This window comes from Phyllobates terribilis, unplaced genomic scaffold (assembly GCF_046119375.1).
Source record: "Phyllobates terribilis strain yellow unplaced genomic scaffold, ASM4611937v1 Scaffold_13__5_contigs__length_258822181, whole genome shotgun sequence".
Classification (NCBI taxonomy): domain Eukaryota; kingdom Metazoa; phylum Chordata; class Amphibia; order Anura; family Dendrobatidae; genus Phyllobates; species Phyllobates terribilis.
Window position 1 is genome coordinate 211,092,398 of NW_027362773.1, and position 20,260 is coordinate 211,112,657.

General features: G+C 48.3%; 2 protein-coding genes across 4 annotated transcripts in view; one reads left to right on the plus strand and one right to left on the minus strand.

Moving 5' to 3' along the window:
• The window catches only part of CDK10 (cyclin dependent kinase 10), a 42,903-nt gene that overhangs the window by 8,791 nt on the left and 13,852 nt on the right, over positions 1-20,260 (plus strand). The window contains exon 13 of one of the 2 annotated variants that reach the window (XM_073659205.1): positions 1,077-3,974. The exons of the other annotated variant lie outside the window; for it this stretch is intronic. Coding sequence (XP_073515306.1) covers positions 1,077-1,174 — 98 coding nt within the window. The 3' untranslated portion in view covers positions 1,175-3,974. Of the gene's footprint in view, positions 1-1,076; positions 3,975-20,260 lie in introns of those variants that run through there. 2 annotated transcript variants of the gene reach the window in all.
• Positions 5,793-8,615, minus strand: SPATA2L (spermatogenesis associated 2 like). 2 transcript variants are annotated; one of them, XM_073659589.1, is made up of 3 exons: positions 8,535-8,615; positions 7,669-7,972; positions 5,793-7,544 (listed from the first exon to the last, which is right to left on the minus strand). In XM_073659589.1, exons 2-3 carry the CDS (start codon positions 7,969-7,971, stop codon positions 6,675-6,677), a joined length of 1,173 nt encoding a protein of 390 aa, XP_073515690.1. In that variant the 5' UTR covers position 7,972; positions 8,535-8,615; the 3' UTR covers positions 5,793-6,674. The 2 variants fall into 2 exon arrangements, with proteins under 2 accessions (XP_073515690.1, XP_073515689.1); XM_073659588.1 differs by lacking the exon at positions 8,535-8,615 and adding an exon at positions 8,391-8,524.

Here is a 20,260-nt window from a genome sequence, read left to right on the forward strand (position 1 = left end):
GGGACTTATGATTTTGGGAATTTTAACACAAAATGTATTAGGAATGGCAGAGTCTTTTGCTCTACAATGGGATTGCGGGAATTATATAGTGCACCATTATTTAGTTTTACAGTGGTGATGAAGAGGTTAAGGCTCAGAGGGGTTGGCACAATGCTGGGTGCTGCCACAACCTTCACCGGTCACCTGATGCCACCGGACGAGGAGCCGCCCAACCCTGGAGCTCCTCTGTAATTATATCACCGGGAAGCTGTTGGGACTCGACTGTAGAAGTCTGAAATGTTCTCTCCAGTCCTAGAGATGTCACACGGGACACTCTATAGACTGCACACGGGACGCTCTGTAGACCGCACGCTCTATACACCACACACGGGACACTCTCTATAGACCACACACTCTATACACCGCACACGGGACGCTCTATAGACCGCACGCTCTATACACCGCACGCGGGACGCTCTATAGACCGCACGCGGGACGCTCTATAGACCGCACGCGGGACGCTCTATAGACCGCACAGGGGTCACTCTCTATAGACCGCACAGGGGTCACTGTCTTTAGACCGCACAGGGGTCAATCTCTATAGACTGCACAGGGGTCAATCTCTATAGACTGCACGTGGTGGACCCTCGCTATAGACTGCATGCGGCGGACCCTCGCTATAGACTGCACGCGGCGGACCCTCGCCATAGACTGCACGCGGCGGACCCTCGACATAGACTGCACGCGGCGGACCCTCGCCATAGACTGCACGCGGCGGACCCTCGCCATAGACTGCACGCGGCGGACCCTCGACATAGACTGCACGCGGTGGACCCTCGCCATAGACTGCACGCGGCGGACCCTCGCTCTAGTCTCCCTCCATCCTGTACATTTTACCACTGAACCATGACCGTCTCTTACCCTTTGTCAGAGCCCAGTCTAGCATCCAGGTCAGAGCTTTATGGCAGCCGGAGCCCTGCGCCCCTCCTGCTTGCTGCCGGCCTCTTCTGATTAGCAGATTATTGGGTTAATCCCCCCATGAACTTGTAGGCCAGACCTGGACACGGCGTTTCATTATGATCACGTTTTCTCTGTAGCCTGTGAGCCGCAGCTGATGCCGACCTTTCCACATCACCGCAACAAGAGAGTGAGCAGCTCGGGCGCGGAGAGCCAGGCGAAACGCTGCAAGCAATGACGGCACGCGGGACTGCACAACACGCTGCATGGCGGGACACCGGCTCATCATCGGCCCGGTACAGCAGGATCATGGACGGCCTGCGGGACTCCACAACACGCTGCATGGCGGGACACCTTCTCATCATCGGCTCAGTACAGCAGGATCATGGACGGCACAATGTGCTGCATGGCGGGACACTGGCTCATCATCGGCCCGGTACAGCAGGATCATGGACGGCACAATGTGCTGCATGGCGGGACACCTTCTCATCATCGGCCCAGTACAGCAGGATCATGGACGGCACAATGTGCTGCATGGCGGGACACCTTCTCATCATCGGCCCAGTACAGCAGGATCATGGACGGCACAATGTGCTGCATGGCGGGACACCTTCTCATCATCGGCCCAGTACAGCAGGATCATGGACGGCACAATGTGCTGCATGGCGGGACACCGGCTCATCATCGGCCCGGTACAGCAGAATCATGGACGGCACAATGTGCTGCATGGCGGGACACCTTCTCATCATCGGCCCAGTACAGCAAGATCATGGACGGCACGAGGGACTCCACAACATGTTTCATAGGACTCACTGTGAGAAATGGTGGCAGCGGGGCACCGGGTCATCTCAGCCCGGTACAGCAGGATCATGGACCGGTGATCCCGACTGTATGTGATCAGGAACGCTGCAAGGGTCAGTACCTGGTGACGGGGACAGGCTCACCCCCAGTGGGTGCAAAGCATGAAATCTCATCACATCACTGGAGATTATAAAGATCCCAAATGTATCTGTGCTACTAATACACTTTTATCTTTGCTTTTTTTGTCCTGATGCACAAGAAACATGTGTCTCCATTATACTCCAGAGCTGCATTCGCAGCTTAGCTGAGCCCATCTTCATAAATACAAGATAAGTAATGTATGTACAGCAGAATAGTGAGTGCAGCTCTGGAGTATAACACAGAATTTAACTCAGGATCAGTAATGTAATGTATGTACACAGTGACTGCACCAGCAGAATAGTAAGTGCAGCTCTGGAGTATAATACAGGACGTAACTCAGGATCAGTAATGTAATGTATGTACACAGTGACTGCACCAGCAGAATAGTAAGTGCAGCTCTGGAATATAATACAGGATGTAACTCAGGATCAGTAATGTAATGTATGTACACAGTGACTGCACCAGGAGAATAGTGAGTGCAGCTCTGGAGTATAATACAGGATGTAACTCAGGATCAGTACAGGATAAGTAATGTATTGTATGTACACAGTGACTGCACCAGCAGAATAGTGAGTGCAGCTCTGGAGTATAATACTGGACGTAACTCAGGATCAGTAATGTAATGTATGTACACAGTGACTGCACCAGAATAGTGAGTGCAGCTCTGGCGTATAATACAGGATGTAACTCAGGATCAGTAATGTAATGTATGTACACAGTGACTGCACCAGCAGAATAGAGAGTGCAGCTCTGGAGTATAATACAGGATGTAACTCAGGATCACTAATGCAATGTATGTACACAGTGACTGCACCAGCAGAATAGTGAGTGCAGCTCTGGAGTATAATGCTGGATGTAACTCAGAATCAGTACAGGATAAGTAATGTAATGTAATGTATGTACACAGTGACTGCACCAGCATAATAGTGAGTGCAGCTCTGGAGTATAATACAGGATGTAACTCATGATCAGTAATGTATGTACACAGTGACTGCACCAGCAGAATAGTGAGTGCTGCTCTGGAGTATAATACAGGATGTAACTCAGGATCAGTACAGGATCAGTAATGTAATGTATGTACACAGTGACTGCACCAGCATAATAGTGAGTGCAGCTCTGGAGTATAATACAGGATGTAACTCAGGATCAGTAATGTATGTACACCGTGACTGGACCAGCAGAATAGTGAGTGCAGCTCTGGAGTATAATTAAGGATGTAACTCAGGATCAGTAATGCAATGTATGTACACAGTGACTGCACCAGCAGAACAGTGAGTGCAGCTCTGGAGTATAATACAGGATGTAACTGAGGATCAGTAATGTAATGTATGTACACAGTGACTGCACCAGCAGAACAGTGAGTGCAGCTCTGGAGTATAATACAGGATGTAACTCAGGATCAGTAATGTATGTACAGTGACTGCACCAAGCAGAATAGTGAGTGCAGCTCTGGGGTACAATTCAGATGTAAATTGGGATCAGTACAGGATGTAATTTACATTCCTCAACAATGAAATTACAACACCAAGGAGCAAAAGTTGGAATGAAAAGTAGCAGGGATCCGGCTACCGTATATTATGCCTTCCCACGCAATAATGCTGGGAATAGTATTGGTGTGACATTTCCTCATTAAGGCCTCTTCATGGTATGGCCTACATAGTCTGCAGAGCAATCTCCAGCTATCATTGTGTCTAAGACAGAAGCAGGACTCATTGCTGGAGAGGACAGACCTCCCCTCCGGCCTCCATTGCAGTCTTGCTCTTCACCATGATGGCCTTTGATGGCGCGGGCTCAGAGGAGCGGCTGGAGCTGGAGGTCCGGCACATAGCCCAATGCTGTGCAGACCCCTGATGGTTTATGTGGACTCCTTAGACTTGGGATGTGACATCTAATACACCTGCTGTACAGAATGGATCAATCATGGAACCAGTTACGGCCATTTCTCCAAAGTGTTCCAGGAGCTGGGTAACACGACAGCTCCACTAATATTCTCTGCCTCCTATTGGATCTGGGCCATATTTCTGGTCCTTATTTTTATCATAGTCTTTGTACAGTACAGACCAAAAGTTTGGACACACCTCATTTAAAGATTTTTCTGTATTTTCATGACTATGAAAATTGTACATTCACACTGAAGGCATCAAAACTATGAATTAACACATGTGGAATTATATACTTAACAAAAAGTGTGAAACAACTGAAAATATGTCTTATATTCTAGGTTCTCCAAAGTAGCCACCTTTTGCTTTGATGACTGCTTTGCACACTCTTGGCATTCTCTTGATGAGCTTCAAGAGGTAGTCACCGGAAATGGTCTTTCAACAATCTTGAAGAAGTTCCCAGAGATGCTTAGCACTTGTTGGCCCTTTTGCCTTCACTCTGCGGTCCAGCTCACCCCAAACCATCTCGATTGGGTTCATGTCTGGTGACTGTGGAGGCCAGGTCATCTGGCGTAGCCCCCCATCACTCTCCTTCTTGGACAAATAGCCCTTACACAGCCTGGAGGTGTGTTTGGGGTCATTGTCCTGTTGAAAAATAAATGATGGTCCAACTAAACGCAAACCGGATGGAATAGCATGCCGCTGCAAGATGCTGTGGTAGCCATGCTGGTTCAGTATGCCTTCAATTTTGAATAAATCCCAAACAGTGTCACCAGCAAAGCACCATCACACCTCCTCCTCCATGCTTCACGGTGGGAGCCAGGCATGTAGAGTCCATCCGTTCACCTTTTCTGCGTCGCACAAAGACACGGTGGTTGGAACCAAAGATCTCAAATTTGAACTCATCAGACCAAAGCACAGATTTCCACTGGTCTAATGTCCATTCCTTGTGTTCTTTAGCCCAAACAAGTCTCTTCTGCTTGTTGCCTGTCCTTAGCAGTGGTTTCCTAGCAGCTATTTTACCATGAAGGCCTGCTGCACAAAGTCTCCTCTTAACAGTTGTTATAGAGATGTGTCTGCTGCTAGAACTCTGTGTGGCATTGACCTGGTCTCTAATCTGAGCTGCTGTTAACCTGCGATTTCTGAGGCTGGTGACTCGGATAAACTTGGCCTCGGAAGCAGAGGTGACTCTTGGTCTTCCTTTCCTGGGGCGGTCCTCATGTGAGCCAGTTTCTTTGTAGCGCTTGATGGTTTTTGCAACTGCACTTGGGGACACTTTCAAAAGTTTGCCCAATTTTTCACACTGACTGACCTTCATTTCTTAAAGTTATGATGGCCACTCGTTCTTCTTTACTTAGCTGCTTTTTTCTTGCCATAATACAAAGTCCTACTGACTAGACTGTTAGAATATCAGCTGTGTATCCACCTGACTTCTGCACAATACAACTGATGGTCCCAACCCATTTATAAGGCAAGAAATCCCACTTATTAAACCTGACAGGGCACATCTGTGAAGTGAAAACCATTTCCGGTGACTACCTCTTGAAGATCATCAAGAGAATGCCAAGAGTGTGCAAAGCAGTCATCAAAGCAAAAGGTGGCTACTTTGAAGAACCTAAAATATAAGACATTTTCAGTTGTTTCACACTTTTTTGTTAAGTATATAATTCCACATGTGTTAATTCATAGTTTTGATGCCTTCAGTGTGAATGTACAATTTTCTTAGTCATGAAAATACAGAAAAATCTTGAAATGAGAAGGTGTGTCCAAACTTTTGGTCTGTACTGTATACCGCTATCAAAAGCATAAAATATAAGAAATCCAAAGCCCTGGTGGTACAGACGTAGAGTCGGGTTCTGTGCAGTACCTCCATTTTACTAAATAAAAGTTGATCTTCCCTACAAGATCTCATCATTGGCTCGGTGCATCTGAACAAGGGGATTTCTGCAATTTATCCGCTGCCCCTCCATTGCATTGCTGGGAATAGTTTGCAAATAGAGGACGCGTGGACAAAAAGAAATGTAAAACAGGGGATTTTTACCATTGGTTTTATTGTAGGTGCTCAGCAGCTGAATAGTTTTTGATTGCATATTAGTGGTGAAAAAAATAAAAATCACTTATAACTACTAATCCGATCAACAGAATGAAGCCATATTGTAATTGTAAGTACATATTCTTCCTTGGATGATGGTATTGGCTCCCTAATAGGAAGTTGGACCACCAGGTAAGCTGATACACAAAACTGCGACACCGCCCTGTAGAGCCCACGGGGCTGCGACACCGCCCTGTAGAGCCCACGGGGCTGCGACACCATGCTAGAGTTGAGCAAAAAGAGTCACAGGACCCTGATCCATCAGGCTCTTCAATTCTGTTGCCCCCCACCCCCGAACAGAGACCTCCTCCTCCTACTACCTGCCATCCGGCATCATCGGCGCCTCTTCTGGTTAGTCAGCCTATCACGCAACCATGAAGACATTGTGCCGGGGGTACTAACCAGAAGAGGTGACAGATGGTAGAGCTGCAGGCTATGAGCCTCATCCTAACGTGGCCATTTGACCAGGATCCTGCAAATCTTTTTTACTCCACAAAAGCAAAAAAAAAAGAACAACTTGAAAAGCCGTGCTAAAAGTTTTGAACATAAGGTGCAAATATTAAAGCGACCAAAAGAAAAAAAAAAAAAAAAAAAAGAGCAAATTACTCCAGAATAACAACAATGATGAATCGGGGGCCGATCATGAATCGAGCCAATAGATTACGGAGCTTTTCTCTTGCAGAGGCAAATGAGCAGGATCACACGGCACATGGAGTGACCTGCGGAGGGGCTTTGTGCCGCCTCATAATTCTTCCTGTAGTGCACTAGTCAGACATTGGGACTATGAAATTACTCGTGGTCTGGACAGACCTGACTCTTACCCGCTAGGACTTGCACAGTAATGTCAGGTCCATGGAGCTGCGCTGAAGCCAGAGCCGCTGATCTTTCTCCAGCATTATCATGCTGGCACTATGGCCGTGGCTGCGGCACTGCTCCACCTCCTTGCACTTTATGTAATGAAGCTGCCGGCAGTACGTGCAGCGGTAATGGGGCAACTGTCCCGGCTGCAGGCAGCGGTGGAGCTGGTATTGTCTCCTCTGCTCCTCCATCACCGCCTGGACCTTCTCGGATGCGGTCATCTGGGACACCCGATGTCTCTTGTCTCTACAAGCTTTCATCATGGCACACGAGGAGCTGTGGAACATGGAGCACACTGCACAGCAATGCTCTAAAGAGTGGTCTACAAACACGCAGTCATGCATGGTGAAGTCCACGTGTGGCACTTGGGTGCGGCACCGCTCATCCTCACCGTGGTCAGTGACCATCAGACAAGACCCATTTACATGCTGATCAAAGGGCTCATGGCAATAGTCACAAAACTGAGGCTGGTAGAAAGCGTCACCGTTGTAAGCTCCGGCAGCAGAGGGGACTGTTCTCGTGTCTAACACCAGCTGCTGCAGTCTCTCCATGCAGACGTCTTCACCGCGCCAGCTCCTTCGCTCCTGGATCAGGTCAGCTGCACATACCAGGTGAGATCCGGAGCAAGACACCAGGTCAGATAAGATGTGACACTCCATCTGAGCCGCCAGGAAGCCCAGAGCGGCTGTGGCCAGAGTCTGTGGTGGCGGCAGGACGTGGATCTTCAGGGAGGTGCCGTCTTCTTCTGGCTCGTAATTTAATCTTCTGAGGGCTCGGACTATGGCATCCGGGGGCAGAGCGGCCTCCAGAGTGTGCACGTAATATCCAGAGTATGTCTGGTGGAGAGAGGAGGAAAGGAATGAGAAATTACCAGAACGCACATAGCAATGTAGTGGATGCAGAGTAACTTGTGATATTCCACCACTACATCACGGAGTGCAGCACACAGCGGCTCCTCACCTTTATAGTATGGAATTCTCTCCGCCACGGAGTACAGTACAGGTGGAGCGCTGCCTGCTCCAGGGTCTGGAAGGCAGAAGCCAGGTGCTGTAATGCCAGGAGCAGGTCGGCTCCGTCCTGGAGTCCGCAGCTGATCAAGGGGAAGGCGTCATTCTGGAGAAGACTGTGCAGCTCCGGCTCCTCCAGGATCCGCTGCCTCACCAAGTCCAGGATCCGGTTATCTGTGCATGGCACAAGCGATCCGGCAGAGGAGGCGCCGAGCAGCCAGGTGCTGTACTGAGCCCGGAGAGAGTCTGCACTCATCCTGGGGGAAAGGGAAGATGTCCAGTCATGCTGCACCACTATGTAAGCACCTGTTATAGCGCCACCTATCTGTGCTGCAGCACCAGGGCTGGGGCCAGCGTCTGTGGTATAGGTGTAATGAGATCCAGATCCGATACTACACCAGAAATCTGCCCACTGGATGCCACCACGCCCCCTGCTGACCGTAGTCTACGGCACATCCCGACATCTCCCTCCCCCTCGCACCCCAAAGTCTCCCTCCCCAGCTCACTCCGATGCCTCCCACCCCCGCGCACCCCGACACCTCCTTACCACCGCTCGCCCTGACGTCTGTCAACAATCAGAGAACGATTTCTGCAGTTTAGAATGTTATCAGTCCTACACGCTTGTCATGTCGACCTCTCACCACTAGGTGCTCCCTGAGTGCTCTGAGCTCTCACCTGCCGAAAGACCCCGTCAGCTACCGGCTTCCCGAGACTGCGCTCGTTTTAAAAGGAGTGAAAGTCTCTACTGCTCCTACACATACACTGAGACCTAACCAGAAGAGCGCCCCCTAGTGGCCGTGCAGCCGTCCTTGTCCTCACCTGCTAATAGCACAATCTTACTTCCGGGATGCGCCCTCTAATAGGACCTCGCCGGCTGCCTGACGTCATGAGCGCCAAGCTGATTGGTGGATTATATTTTATCTGTCTGCTAATTGGTGGGCAACTGATTTCTTCAGCACGAGGCATGCGGGTCACTGAGCTGTGAGGAAAAAGAGGAAGCAGCGCAGCACTGAGTGTGAGAGACAGGTGCAGCCGTGACTGGTGAGCACAGGAGGACAATATATAGAGATAGATAGCAGTCACTGCACATACATTACTGAGCCCGAGTACATCCTGTATTATACCCCAGAGCTGCACTCACTATTCTGCTGGTGCAGTCACTGTGTACATACATTACATTACTGATCCTGAGTTACCTCCTGTATTATACTCCAGAGCTGAACTCACTATTCTGCTGGTGGAGTCACTGTGTGCATATATTACATTACTGAGCCCGAGTACATCCTGTATTATTCTCCAGAGCTGCACTCACTATTCTGCTGGTGCAGTCACTGTGCACATACATTACATTACTGATCCTGTATTGATCCTGAGTTACATCCTGTATTATACTCCAGAGCAGCACTCACTATTCTGCTGGTGCAGTCACTGTGTACATACATTACATTACTGATTCTGTACTGATCCTGAGTTACATCCTGTATTATACTCCAGAGCTGCACTCACTATTCTGCTGGTGCAGTCACGGTGTACATACATTACATTACTGATCCTGAGTTACCTCCTGTATTATACCCCAGAGCTGCACTCACTATTCTGCTGGTGCCGTCACTGTGTACATACATTACATTACTGATCCTGAGTTACATCCTGTATTATACTCCAGAGCTGCACTCACTATTCTGCTGGTGCAGTCACTGTGTACATACATTACATTACTTATCCTGAGTTACCTCCTGTATTATACCCCAGAGCTGCACTCACTATTCTGCTGGTGCCGTCACTGTGTACATACATTACATTACTGATCCTGAGTTACATCCTGTATTATACTCCAGAGCAGCACTCACTATTCTGCTGGTGCCGTCACTGTGTACATACATTACATTACTGATCCTGAGTTACATCCTGTATTATACTCCAGAGCAGCACTCACTATTCTGCTGGTGCAGTCACTGTGTACATACATTACATTACTGATTCTGTACTGATCCTGAGTTACATCCTGTATTATACTCCAGAGCTGCACTCACTATTCTGCTGGTGCAGTCACGGTGTACATACATTACATTACTGATCCTGAGTTACCTCCTGTATTATACCCCAGAGCTGCACTCACTATTCTGCTGGTGCCGTCACTGTGTACATACATTACATTACTGATCCTGAGTTACATCCTGTATTATACTCCAGAGCTGCACTCACTATTCTGCTGGTGCAGTCACTGTGTACATACATTACATTACTTATCCTGTACTGATCCTGAGTTACATCCTGTATTACACTCCAGAGCTGCACTCACTATTCTGCTGGTGCAGTCACGGTGTACATACATTACATTACTGATCCTGAGTTACCTCCTGTATTATACCCCAGAGCTGCACTCACTATTCTGCTGGTGCCGTCACTGTGTACATACATTACATTACTGATCCTGAGTTACATCCTGTATTATACTCCAGAGCTGCACTCACTATTCTGCTGGTGCAGTCACTGTGTACATACATTACATTACTTATCCTGTACTGATCCTGAGTTACATCCTGTATTACACTCCAGAGCTGCACTCACTATTCTGCTGGTGCAGTCACTGTGTACATACATTACATTACTGATCCTGAGTTACCTCCTGTATTATACCCCAGAGCTGCACTCATTATTCTGCTGGTGCCGTCACTGTGTACATACATTACATTACTGATCCTGAGTTACATCCTGTATTATACTCCAGAGCTGCACTCACTATTCTGCTGGTGCAGTCACTGTGTACATACATTACATTACTTATCCTGTACTGATCCTGAGTTACATCCTGTATTATACTCCAGAGCTGCACTCACTATTCTGCTGGTGGAGTCACTGTGTACATACATTACATTACTGATCCTGAGTTACATCCAGTATTATACTCCAGAGCTGCACTCACTATTCTGCTGGTGCCGTCACTGTGTACATACATTACATTACTGATCCTGAGTTACATCCTGTATTCTACTCCAGAGCTGCACTCACTATTCTGCTGGTGCAGTCACTGTGTACATACATTACATTACTGATCTTGAGTTATATCCTGTAGATCTTTTTATTCTAAAAATGAAAAACATGACAATAATAATAACAGAAACATAACAAAATTAATAACCACAAAATAAACAATGTAATGAAACTGGTCCAGCCGCTCCCGCTCTCCTCACACACATATTATACATATATACAATATAAACAACTTACACTATGACATCTGGTCCGGTTACCAAAAAAATAATAACAATATAATAAGTAAAATAAACAATAGCCAGCAAAATATATACAAACTAATATATACATATAATTTTTTTTAAATAATATAAAATAAATACTAACTATACAAATATATACAAGACTAAACTAAGCACCCCACACTCAAGCCCACCAGTCCCAACCCAGGCACTGACCTGAGAGCTGGTCCTGCGCCTCATGCCTCAGTCCATGTCCAACGTCCATAGGCCAGATCAGGCAGTGCCAGTTTTTCACCCAAATAATCAGTGTTCCACAAGATGAACCCACCTCACCCCTTTTCCCACCACCCAACCTAACACCTACACCCAAATCCATATCCTTATACACAATATATACAGAAACAAACAATACAATAACAAACAATACAATAACCACAACTGACAAAGCCCAAGTTCGGTGCCTGCAGCCCTACATCACTGTCTACTGATCAAAACAAAACAAAAATCTATGGTGTCAGCAGCAGCCCACCACCAGGAGAGGAGATGACCAGACTAGGGCACACTAAAAGAAAAGCCCCTCCAGAGGAGAGCGGCCCTCCGTGTACCTAGTCTCTCATACTCCAGAGAACGCACCTTCACCAGGTCACCAAGTATGGTCCTAAACACATCGTCCACTGGGAGGATTTTCCGTTGCATCGATACTAAGCACCGTGCGTTCCACGTGTGATACCTAACCACTGCGCTAACTAGAAATAAGGTGCAGCGGTCCCGACCACCCGGGTCTCCGAATGCTGCATAGGCCCATTCCGCATAAGAGAGACTGGCCAGCCAGGGCCAGCCAATGGAGGCGCCCACCCTGTTGTACCCCTCTGTGTTAAAGGGACAACGAAGCAGGAAGTGATCCATGCTTTCCACCATGGTACCACAATGCTTCCGAGGACAGTTCCTGTCCTCAGAGCTCCAACACTTCAGATTGTCCCTCACAGGCTATGTGCCCACGTTGCGGACCTGAAGCATATTTTTTACGCTTCTCCCTGGCGGGAAAATCGCATGCGGATATTACATGCGGTTTTCCCGCCAGGTAGAAGCGTTTGTGAGGCGTCTTTGCATGCATTTCCGCATGCGGGTTATCAAGCACTTCTCCAAGCATCACTTGGAAAAGTGCTTGACAACTTGTTCAGAATGGTAAAAAATAAAAAAATAAACTTTATACTCACCTTCTGATGCATTCTCTGCCCCGTCCGGAGGCTTGAGCGGCTCACGCTGTTGTGTGCAGGACCTGCGGTGACGTCATTGAGTCATGTGGTGGGTCACATGACTCAATGACGTGGCAGGTCCTTCAGACAACAGCGCGACGGAGGGAAAACATCAGAAGATAAGTATAAACTTTATTTTTTCTTTTTTTTACAGGTTCTTTGGTACCCAGGTCTGGATGAGAGTCTCTTCTCATCCAGACGTGGGTACCATCCGCACATTGATTCCGCTGCGCTTCCGCAAAATTAATGAACATGCTGCGGATTTTTGACCGCAGCATATAGGCTGCGGAAAAATCCGCAGCATGGGCATTGACATTGCGGAATGCCATTGGGGACCATGGGGTGCGGATATACATGCGTTTTTCAAGCGTTTACGCTGCGGAAATTCCGCAGCATATACGCTTGAAAAACGCTACGTGGGCACACAGCCACACACAGTTTTCCATGGAAGCAGCGCCAAGCCAAGTCCCAAAACTTCGAGGGGTTCCTGATAGAATTCAAAAGATGCAGATCCACCCCAAGATCCCAACTTGGGCAATCTCTGAGCGCCAGAAGCCTCTGAAAATGGGTCAACAGAACCCTTTTGTCAAGGAGCTTCCTCGGCAGAGTCCTGACCTCCCACATTCCCAAACCCCACCGGCGAATTACCTTCAGAACCAGGGTAGCGTCAGCCGGGAGATGTCCATGCGGTGTGCGTGGATCCTTCACTTGCCCTCCTGTCTCCCATTCCTGGAAGAAAGGCTGAAACCATCCCCTACAGGAGAATACCCACGGAGGAGCCCTCTCTTTCCAGAGGTTTGCAATATTGCTCTTAATGAAGGTAATACCACAGGGTTGACCATACCCAACCCTCCTAGTCTCCTCGTGCGGTAAGTAACCTCCCTCTTGACCAGGTTCAGTCTATTCCCCCATAACAGTTGAAAGAACAAACTGTAGACCCGAGTCCAGAGAGGCTCCGGCAAGATGCACACACTGCCCAGATAGATCAGCAAAGGGAGCAGGTAAGTTTTGATCAGGTTTACCCTTTCCCTTAGGGTCAAGGACCAACCCTTCCATTGGTTCACCTTCTGAGTGGCGATCTCTAGCCTGCTGTCCCAATTTTGTTTGGGGTAATCCCCCTGGCCAAATTCGATCCCAAGAACTTTTGCAGAGATTTTGGGTCCTGGAAGGGTGTTCGGGAGATCAAAACCAGGATCTCCTCCCCCCAACCAGAGACTCTCACACTTATCCCGGTTGATCTTAGACCCGGATGCCTCCGAGTAGTGATTTATCTGTGACATCAGCCACTCTGCCTCCCCATCAGAGGAAACAAAAACGGTGACATCAACGGCATACGCCACCACTCTGAGTGGCTTCCGGTGCTGCCCGGTCCACCCCGATCCCAGCCAACGGTCCACGCTCCACCCTCCTAAGAAGTGGGTCAACCGCAAACACGTACAGCAGCGGGCTCAAGGGACAACCCTGGCGAACACCACACCCAACCTCAAAAGAGCTGCCAATCCAACCGTTCACAAGCGGGAAACTCTCTGCCCCAGCGTACAAGGTCTTAAGCCAATCAACAAACCTCCCCGGCAGGCCATACCTCAGAAGGACAGACCAGAGGTACTCATGATTAACCCGATCGAACGCTTTTGCCTGGTCCAATGACAGCATGTACCCCTTCCAGTGGCCAGCCCTACCCTGCTCCACCGCCTCTCGTACTCTGTGTACAGCACTAATTGTACTGCGGCCCGGAACAGAGCAATGCTGGGCCCCCCGAAAGGAGCCGGGGTGCAAATTTCACCAGCCGATTAAACAGCACCTTTGGCAAAACCTTCCTGTCTGCATTGAGAAGCGCTATGGGACGCCAATTCTCAATGCCAGATGAGGCCTTATCCTTTGACAAGATGATCAGGGCAGACCTCCTGTTAGAACCCGCCTGTTTGTTTTTTCCATCTTGTGTTTTGCAGTCACGTGACCATCTGCCTTTATATTCCAGCTCCGCCTTTTTGGCTGTGCTGGACTTCAGTGTTGTTTGACTGTTTTGCTAGCCAGGTGCTTCGGTGCCTATATCTCTCAGTTCGCTTGGTCCTTTGGGACCTCTAGTACATTTTTGTCAGTTTATCTTTTGTTTTCTGCAACAACTTTCTCTGTTCAGGAGGTGTTCCTTTTTTGTTCCAGGCCTTAGTTCTTTTAGGGACCCCTTCCCTTTATTCTATAGGTCTTCGTTCAGACTAGCCTAGGACTAAGGCGGGTCTGTTCGCTAGGAACAGGCAGCCCGCTACATCATAGGGATTCAGCTCAGTCTTACTGTAGGGAAAGCTTTCCCCTTCTTTCCTTAGTTCTTGTTTGCAGATCATAACAGTAAGTCCAGCCCAAAAATAAAATTAAGAAAATATTTTTACGGGGATCAGTATGGCTTCAGTCCAGGATTTGGCTTAACGCTTGCAGGGGTTGACTCTGGAGGTGGCCGAACTCCAGCAACACGTGAGTAGCTGTTCCGGAGCGCATTTTGTGGAACCCAAGGTAGGACTGCTGGATGTTTTTTATGGTAAACAGCAAGATTTGTTTTCCTTTAAAAATGCTTGTTTGTTATATTTTCGTTTGAGCCCAAGGTCCTCTGGGAATGAATCACAGCGCATTGGTTTTATTATGTCACTTTTGCACAATGAACCACAAGGGTGGGCCTTTTCTCTTCAACCTAATGATCCATGTTTGAGGTCGGTAGAAGAGTTTTTTTCTCTTATGGGTCTATTATATGGCGATTCTGATCGAATCTCATCTGCTGAGGCAGAACTCAGGCGTTTGAATCAGGGGTCAGATGATGCTGAGATTTATTGCACACACTTTAGAAGGTGGGCTTCTGAAGTCAGATGGAATGATCCTGCTCTGAAATGTCTATTTCTTGCTGGTCTGAGTGAAAGGGTTAAGTATTTGCTAATTGCATTCCCTGCACCTGAGACTCTGCAGGATGCTATGCAATTAGCTGTTCGTGTGGATAGGAGGCTGAGATATAGGCAGAATGAGGTAAAGACTCCTGTAATGCCAGGTCCCAGTCTCCAGAAAATCTACTCAGACGGCGGAGAACCGATGGAGGTTGGGGCGATGTCGCTCCGCTCTCAGGAAAGAGACCGGAGGTTCGCCGAGGGATTGTGTCTTTATTGTGGTAAAGCTGACCATTTGATTAAGTATTGTGAGCTTCGTTTAAGTAAAGAAAAAAAAAAGGTCAGGTACGCCCGTATAGTTTGTTTACACTCTGCAGGAGTATTTCTTTCAGGGAGTACTACTTTGCAGGAAAATTTGATTGAATTTCAGGTATTTGTGGATTGTGGTTCAACACTTAATGTGATTGATAAAGGGTTTTTGGAAAAACTTAAATTGAAATCCAAACCTTTGTCATCACCTATTTTTGTGATTGCAATTGATAACCCTCCCAATGGGAGGTTGTTCGTGCTTAGAGACTTTAGAAGAGATTTGTTTGTGGAGTGTCATGAGTTGCGGTTGGCAGGTCATCCCGGAATATCTGAGACTAAGAGACTTATCAGTCGCAGTTTTTGGTGGCCTGGATGGTAGAAAGAAGTCATCAAGTGGGTGCGTCAATGTACGGTGTGTGCTAGGTCAAAGGCTTCACATACTCCTGCTGCGGGGTTGCTTTGCCCTCTGGAGGTTCCTAGTGCGCCTTGGACTCATCTCACAATGGATTTTATTACTGATCTTCCTGTGTCTGAGGGTTTTACTGTCATCTGGGGAGTCGTGGACCGTTTTAGTAAGATGTGTCATTTGGTTCCATTCATTAAGTTTCTAAGACACTCGCTAAGGCATTTGTTAAGGAGATTGTCAAGCTCCATGGCGTTCCCACGGATATTGTTTCTGATAGAGGACCTCAGATTGTGGCTCACTTTTGGCGTGCTTTTTGTGACAGGTTGGGAGTCCATTTGTCATTTTCGTCTGGTTATCATCCTGAGTCTAATGGACAGACTGCAAGAAAGAACCAGGATGTTGAACAGTTTTTGCCGCTCGCAGAATTTGCTCTTAACAATCATACATCCTCCTCTGCTGGGTGTTCTCTTTTTTTTGTTGTACTGGGAGACATCCGTCTTTTGGTTCTTTCTCCAAATTGGGGTCGGCGATGCTGGAAGAGGAGAATTTTTCCGGTGATTTGGAGAGAGTTTGGACTAATGTACGTTGCAACCTTCAAGAGGCTAAGAAGAAGTCCAAGAAGTATTTTGACAGGAAACGGAAAGAGGTTTTGTTTACTGTGGGTGACATGGTTTGGTTATCCTCAAGGAACCTGCGGTTGAGGATTCCCTTTAAAAAATTGGGTCCTAAGTTTGTTGGTCCATTTAAAGTGCTTCAAGTTGTTAACCCGTCTGCTGTTAGGTTGTATGTCCCTACTTCCTGGAAGATTAATCCTGTGTTTCATGTTTCCTTGTTGAAAAAGGCTGATGTATCTGATAGGGACGCCACTGTCACAGTTCCCCCTGTGGTGGAAGACGGCGAATATGAAATTTCTCGTATCTTGAATTCTAGATGGCATAGAGGGAGAGTACAGTATCTCGTCTCCTGCAAGGGTTTCGGTCCCGAAGATAACTCCTGGGTAAGGGCGGATGATGTCTCTGCTCCTAGGCTTGTTAGAGCTTTCCACAAGAGGTTTCCGCATAGGCCTGGGCCTGGAGGATCCGGAGGATCCTCTTAAAAGAGGGGGTACTGTTAGAACCCTCCTGTTTGTTTTTTCCATCTTGTGTTTTGCGGTCATGTGACCATCTGCCTTTATATTCCTGCTCCGCCTTTTTGGCTGTGCTGGACTTCAGTGTTGTTTGACTGTTTTGCTAGCCAGGTGCTTCGGTGCCTATATCTCTCAGTTCGCTTGGTCCTTTGGGACCTCTAGTACATTTTTGTCAGTTTATCTTTTGTTTTCTGCAACAACTTTCTCTGTTCAGGAGGTGTCCCATTTTTGTTCCAGTCCTTAGTTCTTTTAGGGACCCCTTCCCTTTATTCTATAGGTCTTCGTTCAGACTAGCCTAGGACTAAGGCGGGTCTGTTCGCTAGGAACAGGCAGCCCGCTACATCATAGGGATTCAGCTTAGTCTTACTGTAGGGAAAGCTTTCCCCTTCTTTCCTTAGTTCTTGTTTGCTGATCATAACACCTACTCATTGACTTTGGCAGAGTGCCCGAGGAAAGACTCTCATTGAATACCTCAGTCAAGAGGGGAACCAAGGCGTCCTTAAAGGTCTTATAGAATTCAGATGTTAAGCCATCTGGACCGGGAGATTTCTTTAGGGCAAGCCCTTCAATCGCCAACTTAACTTCCTCTTCCCCGATCATCTCTGTTAAAACGCCAAGAGAGGGGTCTACCCCTGGTTCGAGGACGGCTTCAGCCAGAAAAGCCGACATCTCATCCCAATCCAGATCCCTCTTCCCCAAGAGGTGCGAGTAGAAAGATCTGACGACCTCCAGGATCCCTGATCTGGGTCTTTTCAGGGACCCCGCAGTGTCAACCAGTCCTGTAACAACTTTACTATTCACTGACATCTTGCAGTTTCTGTAAGGGTCGGGCGAGCGGTATTTCCCGTAATCCCTCTCAAAAACCAAAGATGCGTGTCTATCATACTGACACCTCACTAGCAAAGATTTCACTCTGCAGATCTCCTCGCTGCTACCTCCAGTTGAGACAAGATGCTCGAGTTTCCTCCTCAGGCCCTGATACAGGCAGTACCTGTCCAGGCTCCTGAGGCTCGAGAGCTGGCAGAAGAATCTCGCCACCCTTTTCTTGAACATCTCCCACCACTCTGACTTACTACTACAAAGATCCAGTAAGGGTACCTGGCTCTGAAGAAAATCCTCAAAGGACTGTCTTATCTCCTCTTCTTCCAAGAGAGACAAATTGAGCCTCCAAAAGTCTATTCCCATCCGGGGGTCTCTGTAACATTCAGGGAAAACAAAATCAAACTGTGATCGGAGAACTCCACCTCAACAACAGATACTGCTGAAGAGATGGCTTCCTCCTTTAAATAAAACCTGTCTATCCTGGACCTACAGTTACCTCTATGATAGGTGAACCCCTCGTGGCCTGGGGTGTGCCGGATGTGGACATCCACCAGACGAGCCTCACTAGGTATACTATTAAGGGCAATGCTATCATAAGTCAGCTTGTCTCTGGAACCTCCTCTATCCCGGGACCTCGTGACAGTGTTGAAGTCCCCTCCAAAAACGACCTGCCGACTCGTAGAAAGGTAGGGCTTGATCCTCATAAAGAGACACTTTCGGTCCCACTTAGATTGGGGACCATAGATGTTAATGAGCCGAAGCTCCTGTCCCTTCATGAGGACATCTAATATCAGGCACCTCCCCATTTCTAACTCAATAACCCGTCGGCATTCTACCGGTGCGGTAAAAAGGACCGCCACTCCGCTATACGGCTCGGCCGCAAGAGACCACTAGGAGGGCCCGATTCTCCACTCCCTCTTAGCGTTAAACACCTCTGCCATGTTTGGCAGCCTGGTCTCTTGCAAAAAGAAAATGTCAGCTTCAACCCGGCTGAGAAAATCAAAGGCCGCAAATCTAGCCATATTTGACTTAATGCTGACGACATTAATGGATGCCAGTGTCAATGGAGTGGGTACCGCCATCATTGGTGATTGCGTTAGATGGCTTTCTTCTTCTCACTCCTCTTATCCTCTGCTTCAGACGAGGAATCCTTCCCCCTCTTTAATGATACAGACGTGTCCATTCCCACATTTTTCCTTCTTTTTTCGTCCTTGTCTCCGGACTCTGGGCCAGTCCCTCCCCCCAAGAACCTTGCATCCCCAGGAGAAGGAGACTCGGCACCCCCTGTAAGCTCCACCAAAGCCGGAACCTCACCCTCGGCCTCCTCCTCAGAGGAAGAGATGTTATCAAGGGCTTGGAACAGGTTAGAAAGACCAACCAGAGGGGAGTCCGTTTTACCTTCCTTAGGTACCTTGGTCAGAGCGGGAGAAGATGTTTTATCTCCCTTCTTTCTCTTCTTTTTGGTACCGAGCTTACGCTTGTCCTCTAGCCACCGCTTATTATCCTCATCCATACTTTCATAATGGGAGGATTCTGAGGCAGAGGCGGTTTCCTCCCTGTGGATCCTCCTGACCTCCTCATCCAACTCATCATCCCTCGGGGCCTCAGCAGCAACACTGGCATCCAGGACAGGGGCTGCCCCAGTAGCCCGGGGCTCGCCCCGCTCCCTCTCCTGTCTGCGCTTGTCTAGACCCCTCAGCTGGGTAGGCGTCTTTTTATTGCTTTTCTTCCCTGGCCCCTCAGCTCCCCCACACCTGCTAGTCCCCTCCCCAGCAGAATCAGCCTCACGGCTTTCTCCCACTGGGGTCTCGACTGCATTAGTGAAGGAGCGAGGACAACGGCTGAATGGGTGACCTAACTCACCACACAGGTGGCACCTAATCTCCACACAAGAGGCAGCAAGATGGCCGACACCCCGACACAACGCACATTTCTGCACGGTGCAGTTTGCACTGAAGTGTGTGGGGTTGCCTCACCTGTGACAGAGCTTCGGTTGCCCCTGGTAGAAGACCAGGATACGATCCCTACCCAGGAAGGCAGATGATGGAATGTGGGCAACCGTACCACCTGAACGCTTTTTACCATAAACTTCCAGGCCCCTGACCAGATACCAAACTCGTCGCGGTTTTTCTTTGGCATCTCCACCACCTCTCCATACCAACCAAGCCACGTCATGATGTCATAACAAGAAAGCGACTCGTTACGAGTCATCACGGTCACTTTCTTGATTTGGTTTTGGCGAGACACTGCCTGAACGGCAAAGTCTCGCCAGCTGGGCTCATTTTTTGCCAACTCATAATTCGTCCAGAAGAGCTCAAGCCCCTCTGGCCGAACAAAGCTGACATCAAACTCAGGCGTGGAATAGGGATGTATCAAGGCATAGATGTCAATCGCCTTGAAGCCCATCCTCAGCAGGAGCTCCACAACTTTAGACCTTGGAGGGCATGCATCACTGCCCCTCCACCGAAGACGGACCACATTCCTACGCACATTGCCTGGCCCGGCTGTTGGGAGGGACCACTCTGTATCCCCCCCTTTTTGCTC

Excerpts from the sequence above, each read along its gene's own strand:
- SPATA2L (XM_073659589.1), bottom strand. The coding sequence starts at position 7,971 with ATGAGTGCAGACTCTCTCCGGGCTCAGTACAGCACCTGGCTGCTCGGC. Across the intron at positions 7,545-7,668 it reads GAGAATTCCATACTATAAAG|ACATACTCTGGATATTACGT; the intron begins GTGAGGAGCCGC and ends TCTCTCCACCAG.